This window comes from Gobio gobio (genome assembly GCF_949357685.1).
Source record: "Gobio gobio genome assembly, chromosome: 12".
Lineage (NCBI taxonomy): Eukaryota > Metazoa > Chordata > Actinopteri > Cypriniformes > Gobionidae > Gobio > Gobio gobio.
Genome location: NC_137105.1, coordinates 27,894,049 through 27,904,648, shown reverse-complemented (window position 1 = coordinate 27,904,648; position 10,600 = coordinate 27,894,049). Strand labels below are relative to the sequence as shown.

The 10,600-nt window shown below is 43.1% G+C and overlaps 1 protein-coding gene across 1 annotated transcript in view; it reads right to left on the bottom strand.

Annotated features, from left to right (window-relative positions):
• Positions 1-806: 806 nt before the first annotated feature.
• The window catches only part of cep128 (centrosomal protein 128), a 204,356-nt gene continuing 194,562 nt past the window's right edge, over positions 807-10,600 (bottom strand). Inside the window, exons 21-24 of the mRNA XM_079831673.1 lie at positions 5,463-5,540; positions 5,270-5,383; positions 4,380-4,488; positions 807-1,564 (exon numbers count right to left, since the gene is read on the bottom strand). Of these exons, the coding sequence (XP_079687799.1) occupies positions 1,473-1,564; positions 4,380-4,488; positions 5,270-5,383; positions 5,463-5,540 (393 nt within the window). The 3' untranslated portion in view covers positions 807-1,472. The remainder of the gene's footprint in view (positions 1,565-4,379; positions 4,489-5,269; positions 5,384-5,462; positions 5,541-10,600) is intronic.

The window sequence follows — 10,600 nt, the reverse complement described above, 5'->3', positions numbered from 1 at the left end:
ATCCACCTATAGATTACCCCTTGATTAGACAGGGAGGAGCTATATTTTGCACAAAAGACATTAAGGAATAAATAACTATGTTCCACATTAATCCTGTTTTGTCCAGTATTATTTTTGTTGAAAAAAAATTTTTTGACAGCAAAGCCGTCATCTAGTACCATAATGATCACCACCACAAATGCACAGACCCTGTTTGTTTGATGACCTGGATGAGTGATAAAACGCCCCAGTTCTATTACTCTTGGGACAATGCTTAGCCAGTCAAATTCAAGGATCATCATGCAGACATTAATACACCACATATAGTGCCAAGGTTCAGGACTCTGCACGTTCATGACTCAGGAAAGGATGGATGTGAACTATACGTCCTACTCCAGTACTGTGAGAACCTGTAGTAGCGGTAACAGAGACCCAGACTGAAGCTCAGACAAGATGGCAACATCAATCGCCTACCTGGTACACATAAAGAGCAGGATAAATAACAGCTTCCAATATCCATGCTGATGTGTCATGCACTTTGTCCCATGAATGACTGACAGCAAAGATCCCCTTCTCTTCTGTATTTGACATTTTAATGTTCTCTATCTTTATAATGAGTATGTTGTATGAGCGAACAGCCCCACTTTCTACACACATTTTTTTAATGTTCTACAAAAAAAATTTCTGCATGAACGACCGGCACTGAAATAAAAAGGAAATAACAAGATATTCTTTTCTATGTCATTAGACAAATGTTGTATATCTTTACAGTTCTGAATGGAAGAATATGTCCTGTGCACCCAATTTTGCAACCTGAGACAAGCTGTATGGTGATCATGTTTTAATTTGTTTCACATTCATTCAAGTAAGAGTCTCATATATATTCATAGTGTCAGACTTAGAATAATAATAATAATAATAATAATTCACTCACTGCATTAATCTAAAGGTAAGAATACATAAATATATCAAGCAAGGTACTGTAATTTAGTACTGATTCCCTTACATTGATGTAGAAAAACTTAAATAGGCCTAGTAGAAAAAAAAAAGTCACTTTGTGTTACTAAGTTAAGGTAAAATTGCAACATTAAATATTCAAAATGAGATATTAAAAAAATAAAATATATATACAGTAGAATCATAGAAAGTTTTCTTCAGTTAATACCACATAGGTTTATCATATCCAAATCATCTGATGAAAATATCTGACAATACACAGAGCTTTATCAAAGTTAGAGATACATAAAAACAAAGAAACAAAGTTAAGCACTACTTGATCAGTATAATTAACTGTAACTGGACTGTAATACAGGCATTACATAGGAGGAACAGTGTAATGGCAGTATTAATGTTTGTACAGTGCACTTATGTTCTACAATGAAGTAATCTGATCAGTCTAAACATAAGGGATCTGGTGGGAATCAGAGGTAGTCACAAGTTTTTATCGTGAGTTTGTCATTACTGCCAAAAGTTTCCAGCTGTAGAGAACAGGACTACACGCTTGTGTGTACAGAGTTTGCTCCATTGATGGTAGAAACGTGCTCTTGGGATTCTATATCTGGACTGGCAAGGGGTTTCTGTGGTGCTTTAAACAGAAAAGAGAAGAAAACTGGATGCAAATTCAGAGATAGGTATAGATATGGCAAGACAAACATTGGCTATATTCATTAGCCATATTCTGAAAAGGCCACATCCATCATCCAGGCATATTGCGCCTTTGTGAAAGCGGTTTTACTTTGAAATAGTTCAGATACACTGCAAACCATAATAATATTACAATGACTTCCATCCTGCATATTATCATATTTTAGGTCATTTTGCGGCAACACCTAACCATCTATAAACCCGTCTGATTATTTGCTTATTCTGAAAACGAGCAATAATAAAAAAATGTAAAGCTTGAGTGGAAATTAAAGCCTTTTTCCACCAAACTGACTTGCATTTCCATTGACTTGAGAGTTGGATAACCTTGTTACCACATCAGTCTTCCTAGTCAACCTGGCCACTGTATAAGCACCTGGGATTGTTAACCGGCAGGAACGAATGACAAATTCTGGGTTACCATACTTGGCCTTTACATGTCACTTAGTAAAAAAAGTCCAAACAGTCAGGAAATTATGACTTTGTAGTAGAGCTAATGGTCTAACAATATTCAAGTTTTGAACAGTTTTTACTTTACAAATATTTTTTGTAATGGATCCTTGATCTTGGCATTTTCAAAAATACACAGATCCACTGGTCCCACTTTATATTAGGTGGCCTTAACTACGTACTTGCATTAAAAAATAAGTACACTGTACTTGTGTTCACATTGTAATTGCAACAATTTTTTGTTTATATTGAGGTGGGATACGGGTAAAGTTAGTAACAGGTGGTATGGGTGCGTTTAAGGGTAGGGTTAGGTGTAAAGGATGGGTCAACAGCATTATTATAAATGTAATTACAGAAATTAATTACAGATGTAATTACATGCAGGTATTTAAAAAAATATATATAAGTAGAATATTAAAATGTGTATGTACACAATAAGTGCATTGTTTCAAACGATTAATTGGGATAATTAACCCTTAATCGTCCCTTGGGGTCCAGCTGACCCCACTGGACTTTTCCTCCATTTTTTAAAAGTGTTCCCTTCATCTCAGGGCCATGAGACTCGGTGACTTTTCCTAAATAATCTATCTAAACATGCACAAAAAATCTGGGCTTGATTTGGTTGTTCTAAAGGTGTGTAAAAAAAAAATTACCGTTTAAGTCCCTCGGGGTCAGATTGACCCCACATTGAAAATGAATGGGAAAGTGTAAAAAATACATTTTTTTCACTTTTTTTGTCAATTTTTTTTTGCTAAATCCAGTATAAATCTGAAAATTTCCACATTTATATCAAGGTCTGGTCCTAGAGCATAAACACAAAGTAGAACGAACTTTCTGTCTCATACACACACGCACACACACACACACACACACAAACACACACATGTGTGTGACTGCAACAGAGAGCATTTTTATAGAAACTGGCAAATAAAATCAACAAAACTGGCATAAATCTGAAAGATTTTCATACATAAATGAAGTACTAATACTAGAGCACAAATGCAATATGGAACAAGCATGTTCACTCACACGCACACACACACAAACACAAACACAGGTGTCTGGAGCATTTTTTTGTATTTTGGCAATGAATGGGAAAATGTAAAAAATGCTTTTTTTTCACTTTGTTTGTAAAAAAAAATCAATTAAATCCAGTATAAATCTGAAAATGTCTACATTTATATCAAGATCTGGTCCTAGAGCATAAACACAAAGTGGAACGAACTTTCTGTCTCATACACACACGCACACACACACACACACATGTGTGACTGCAACAGAGAGCATTTTTATAGAAACTGGCAAATAAAATCAACAAAACTGGCATAAATCTGAAAAAATTCCATACATAAATGAAGGACAAATACTAGAGCACAAATGCAACATGGAACAATCATGAGAAAGAGAGGGAAAAGGGCAAATAAAATATCTATCCCTAACACATAGAGCAATGTCCAAAAACTATTTATATTTATTTAAGATCATCATTCAAGTGATTTTTTCATAAAAAAATGATTTTTAATGAGCCAAATTATGACATAGTTAAGTATTTGTGCAGTAAATAGGTAAAAAACTACCAAATACCCACAAAAACACAGCATAAATGTATAGTTGAGAAGTAAATAAAAAAAATGATATATAGTTTTCCATGTAAAAAAATTATATTTCCTTATGCAATCGCTCTGTAAAAGTTTGGGGTCTATCTGACCCCAAGGGACTCAAACGTAAACCCTACTTGAGGGGCGATTAAGGGTTAAGTATCTTTTATAAACATGCCTTGGGAAAAAAAACATTACTGAAGTGCATCTTGAGACAAAACAATGGCAATGACATATTTTAAGATATTTTAGTGCAAGTTTCATTTAAGACAGCTCTTTAGTCTGGGACTAGGCTTAAGCCAGGTTTAAACCAGGGGATAGTTTTGTGAGAATCATCTTAAATGTTTTACCAAGATCGGGTTTAATTTCACATAGAAAAATGCAGGTAACTTTTCAGACTATGTAAGCTTCTCTTATTAAATTATATTTGTTTAATGCCATCTTTATAGAGCACTATCAAGGCCAATACCACCAATATCAATACCACTATTTAACAGATTTTTTTATTTTTATTTCTTACAACAAAATGGGTTTTTATAGCAATTTGACATGATATTAAAAAGCCATCATTTAGGCCTAAACTGCAAATTATCAGACTCGTGTTTTTGTCTATCATTTATTAGCAACAATCACAGAACATGATCAATTTACAACCTTTAACTGAAGCATGTTACGGTGTCCCACACATGGGTCCTGTGCTCCTATACTCACAGGTATGGGTAGACAGAGAGGAACTAGTCAGTAAATTGTTCTGACTGAGCAGAGATGATGTCAGACCAGTGAGCTGGAGACTCCGACAGGCGGCATCCAACTTCTCATCCTATACAAATAACAGCAAGAGATCAGGTTAAGAGATTAAAGAGTTAAGCTCATTAGTTTATAATGGTGATTAAAACGTGCATTCTCTGATCAGTTTTGAGCAACCAGATGGTATACTTAAAAGTGGAGCACTCTCTGAGTATGCATATATTTGTCATTTTAACTTGGAAACCAAGCATAAAAGTGGACTTCAATGATTTCTTATCCTGTTGCGACCTCTATAGGCCATTATCAGTGACTAGTCGACGTCAAGCTTAAAGCGTCATAGCAGAGCATTAAAATTGACTAGTCAGTGCAACTCATAGTTCTGTGTTTATTCATTCAGTTCAATAACTGTGTAAAGTTAATCGAGTTCAATTCAGTTATAAATCAGCTCTTCAGAAAACAGTGATGTCACCATCCAGCTCAGATTCAGTTCTCATCTGACAGTGTCAGAGCATTCAGTCAACAATATTGCTTAATATTAAGTGTCATCAAGCAAGCCAAAGGAGACAGTGACAAGGAACACAAACTCCATCAGGTGACAGAAACGGGGGAAAAACTATAGTTTCCCTATGGCCAAACAAATGCACATGGTCAGATTATTTGCTTAATACAGTCATTATAAATATTATCTCAGCTATGATATGGCCATGAGCATGAGGCCAGAACAAAAGCACTCTAGGATGTCTTTTACTGCTTAAATATATATATTGCAAATATTTAAGCTTAATGATCAGGATGATAGTTAATTTATACTGGTAATTTATTAAGTGCATGGCATGAGAGCTGTGTGTTCATACCCTGTATTCCTGAATCTTCCTCTTGGATTCCTCAAGCTGATGCTGGAGGTACCCAACTATCTCCTTATATTTGGCATAACGTTGTTCCACCATTTCTCTCTGCCTCTGTGACTCCTAAAACCACATAAGCCAACCATGATATTTGCCTCAGAAGAAAATCAAATCTTGACCAAGACATCACCTATGATCCAACCTCGAGATCCTTGAAGTTTTCCAGCAGACTGAGTTTCTCAGGAACTGACTCCAGATGATCCAAGGCCAGCCTGGTGCTCTGAAAAAGAAGAATATTCTGTTGTTTTTATTTATTTCATCTTAGTTCTCAAATCCTAGTCTTTGAGAATTGAGCTTTGTCTATTGATGTGAGTCAATCGAATGAGTGCATCTCTCAGAAGAGGCAAGGGTCAATTCTTGACACCAGCATGTTGTTGTGCCAAGCAATAATGATGTAAATAGACGGAGCTGTGAGTAAAGGCTGAAGGTTTTCAGGAGCTAATTAAATGTTCGTCAGCCAGCCGTAGCACATAATGGTGATTGATGTGGTAGGCATCAGATAGCTTATTTTTCAAACTGTATAAACACTGCTGAGTCGATACAGGTGTCAATACTTTTAACAAACGATGGCATATTTGTTAGCCAAGTAATGATTTGTAATTCAAACATTTAACAGAAATCGTTACGCTTTTGCAAATAGTGTACTAAGGTGTGGAACATTTCAGAAATTTAACTTTGCAGACAGAATATTCTGCACCAAAGCACAGAAAGGGTCTATGTGAGTCAGCTTTACAATGTAAACTAGATTTGCATTTCAGAAGTGCTTTCAAGTCACCAGATGAATAGTAGTGAAGTTATATGTAATGTAGTTCTATGTAAATGAAATTCAGCATAAACAAAGATAAATCATATCAGAATGTTGCTCATTTAAATGTAAAAATTGCAATCTATTCAAACCAAAGTAACATATTTCAGAGGAAAAAAAACTATAGCAATAACGAACTAAAGTGTGTTGAACTAATACTTATTTGAAGAGTCTATCAGCTTGGCACATCTTGACTTTAATATTTTCCCACTCTTTTTTGCAAAAAGCCGCAGTCACACTAGACTTTGAGCATGCAAAATTTATTTGCATACTGCAACGGTCGTGATCAATGTTCCCTTACGAGAGTACTCTCGTATTGCGTTTTGCTAAAACGCTATGGGGGAATTCCTTTCCTCGAGATATTGAAGCAAATTTTTATCCAAAAATACCTTTTATACGCAGTGCAGCTGCACAACTCTCAGCAGGAAGCAGCTGCGTGCTGATTGGCTGTGCCGCTGCAACTGCAGCAACCTATAGCGAGACCGTGGGGCGGGACGGACCAATCAGGTCCTTCCAAATTCCCGCCAAAAGGGGCAACAGAATTTGCATAGCCAAGGGTATATAAGACCCACTCTCGCAAGGTTAGTCAGATTAATTCTTTTTCAGCGACTTGCAATCGTTGAGCTCTGGATCGAAGCCTGCCGTCGACACGCACCCAGCGGAACACTGCAGCCTGAGGACGTCGGATTCTCCGCCTTCAGCCTGCCTTCCAGCTGCGCCATCCGGCACATATCCTTTTCAAATACCTTCTGTGTTTTACACATCCAAAAAGAGCCGAGACGTTGTTGCAAATGTCTCGTTCCTGCGCCTCGTGCAGAGGTTTTATCGCGGACGAGGATCGGCACATCATCTGCGTGTCATGTCTCGGACGAGACCACACGCAGGCTGCACTCAACCAGGGCGGCTGCCCGGAGTGCGACAAGCTGACGCTGCAGACCCTTCGGGCTCGGCTCGCCAGCTTCGACTCGGATCCCGTCCCTTGCTCCCAGCCTCTCGAGCCACGGAAGAAAAAACGTCGCGACCAGAGGCCACTGGAGCGCTCTGACGAGCACACGCGGGGCATGTCCCCGCGTGCCTCGCCATCGCCCGTGTTGTTCGTCGAGGAACAGCACAGCTCCCCTCGCATGGCGGCTGCTGCTGTTTCCTTCGGCGGACCGGAGGAGGAAGAGGATGACAGCCTTTCCCTTGCTGCATCTGGAAGCGGGTGGTCGGATGCCGCCTCGGAGCACGCCACTTCGACGCGGACGGCTAGCGGCGTTATAACCTCAGTCGATGCTGAGCTTATGTGTTTGCTCACCAAGGCCGTGGACGACCTCGGCATTGACTGGTCTCAGCCCGAGGAGCCCACGAGAAGCCGACTGGATGAGTGGTTTTTCGAGAACCGCCGTCAACCGACCGCTCAAAGACCCGCTCCCTTCTTCCCAGAAGTCCACGAGGAGCTAACAAAGTCGTGGAAGGCGCCATTTTCTTCTCGCGCCAAGTCCTCTTTTTCTCCAGCGCTCTCGGTAGTCGATGGCGCTCAGAAAAAAGGATACCAAGCCCTTCCTCCCCTCAAGGAAGCCGTCGCTGCACACCTTTGCCCGCCCTCCGCCAGAGGATGGCAGTCAAAGGCTGTGCACCCTTCCAAGGCCTGCCGCACTACGTCCAGCCTCGCCGGTCGAGCATTCGCCTCCGCCGGCCAGGCGGCGTCAGCGCTACACTCGATGGTGGTGCTTCAAGTCTTCCAGGCCAAACTCCTCCGTTCCCTGGATGAGTCTGTTCCTGACAACAAGGCTCTGAAGGATCTGCGCGGCGCCACTGACTTGGCCCTGCGCGCCACCAAGGCCAACGCTCAGGCGATCGGCAGATGTATGGCCAGCCTGACGGTGTTGGAGCGCCATTTGTGGCTTAACCTAACCGAGATGAAGGACGCGGACAAGACCGCTTTCCTGGACGCGCCCATGTCGCCTTCAGGATTATTTGGTCCCGCCGTGGTTGGGTTCACGGAGCGCTTCACTGAAGCACAGAAGGCTTGCAGGCAATGCGACATTTCCTGCCTAAGCGTTCCAGCTCCTCTGCTAGCCATCACACTAAAGCTGGACCAGCCTAGCCCACCAAGGCGCCGCCTTCAGCTCGCCAGCCTCACGCGGCTTCTAAGCCCGGACAGCGTTCCCGCTCTACGAGCCGCAGCAGACCGCCGGAGTGTCGAGGTCCCCGACCCAGCAATGTGCCGTCCTAGCCAGAGGTATAAAGAGGAGGCAGATAGTGCCCGCCTCGGCCGGTGTACCGCCTCGCTCTCTTCTAAAACGTTCCCCAGCTCCCTTCAAGGTGGCTGGGAACACCACATTCACAGCCAACGAGCCCGCAAGCAAGCGCGGTCTCCTGTACACAAACGCCGTTTTCACGGGCGACCCATATGAGTCACAAAAAGAGCTTTTTCTCTGTAGGCAGTGTGCCAGCATTAAAGCATGTACCCCTACACTCAAGCACTCCCCCATGTTCCCCAGCCCCCTGCACTCAGGTGGCTGGAAACATTATTCTCACAGTCAACGAGCCCGTGCTCTAACGCGCTCGCCTGTACACAAGCACCAATATTCTATGTCCCCCGGCCCCCTGCACTCAGGCGGCGGGAAACATTTCCCTCATAAGCGCCAACTTAGCGCAAAGTTATCGGGCCACCGAGTCCCTGTTACTCAGCGACTCGCCCCACAGATTAATTCAGCCCCTGGCTTCGAAGGCCGAGGCCTGGCGGGCCATTCCCGGCATTTCAAAATGGGTGTTGAACATAATAGAACAAGGTTACTCGCTACAGTTTGCTCGCAGACCACCGCGCTTTCGCGCCGTGGAAGAGACAGTGGTGAGAAGCGATAAAAGTCACGTGCTTCGAACCGAGATATCAAAACTGTTAATAAAGGGAGCGGTGGAAGCCGTACACCCCTCACAGAGCAAGTCAGGCTTTTACAGCCGTTACTTCCTTGTACCAAAAAAGGACGGTGGTCTCAGACCCATCCTAGATCTCAGACATCTGAACAAAGCCCTTATGAAGCGCCCGTTCAGAATGTTGAGAATGAAACAAATCCTCGCGCACATTCGCCCGGGAGATTGGTTTTTCACTGTGGATCTAGAGGATGCCTATTTCCACATACAAATAGCCCCCCATCACAGGCCATTCTTGAGATTCGCCTTCGAGGGGAAAGTATACCAATACAAGGTGCTACCTTTTGGTCTATCTCTGGCTCCCCGCACGTTTACAAAGTGCATGGAAGCGGCGCTAACCCCGCTGAGGCTTCGGGGAATGAGAATTCTCAATTATCTCGACGACTGGCTCATAATAGCTCAGTCAGAGATACAGTTATTAAACCACAGATCTTGGCTTCTCAACCATTTACAATGCTTGGGACTCAGAATCAACGTGGCAAAGAGTTCACACACAGAAAGTTTCATTTCTAGGAACAGTATTGGACTCACTGACGTCACAGCGCGCGCTCTCTGTTCGGAACAGAGCGGTTTCCCTCATGTCCGGTGCACACATTCCTCTCAAACACTTTCAGAGGATGTTGGGTCTCATGGCCTCGGCGGCGCCAGTTCTCAGACTGGGTCTGTTGCACATGCGCCTCCTACAGCGCTGGCTGAATCGCCGCGTTCCAGCTCACGCATGGCTTTCGGGCCGATTACAAATCAAGGTAGACCACAGCTGTGTGTTAGCTCTGGCTCCTTGGAAAAACCCCGTCTGGTACAAGACGGGCGTGAGTTTGGGCACTGTTACGAAGTGGAAAGTTATCTCGACAGATGCATCCAACCTAGGTTGGGGAGCCCTTCACGAGGGCAGGGCGATCTCCGGTCTCTGGTCAGACTCGGAGAAGAGCCTTCATATAAACTGTCTAGAGATGAAAGCGGTCACGATATCGCTAAGAGCTTTCCTTCCGTACATAAAACACCACCATGTCCTGATCCGAATTGACAGCAGGTCGGTGGTAGCCTATATAAATCGCCAAGGCGGTCTGAGATCTATCGATCTGCACTCAATGGCGGAAGAAGCCCTAATATGGGAAGAGCACAATCTGAGCTTGCTGAGAGCGACTCACGTGCCAGGCATTCTGAATTTGGGTCCGGACATGCTGTCCAGGGGCAAAGTGTCCCCTGCAGAGTGGTCTCTTTACCCACATATAATTCAGACAATTTGGGGAAAGTTTGGAAAGGCAAAAGTGGATCTTTTCGCCTCACAAGACAATGCTCAATGCCGAATATATTTCTCCAAGCACGAGGATGCGTTGGCCCACGAATGGCCCAACCTTCCTCTTTATGCTTTTCCCCCAATCTCAATGTTACCTCAGGTCATAGAGAGGATCAGGGAGAGCAAATGCGCTGTGCTTTTAATAGCCCCGCTTTGAAGAAATCAACCTTGGTTCTCACTGCTGAGTCAGATGTCAGATACAGCTCCGTGGCCGATCCCGCTGAGGAGAGACCTCCTCATGCAGGCGGAACGGCAGATCTGG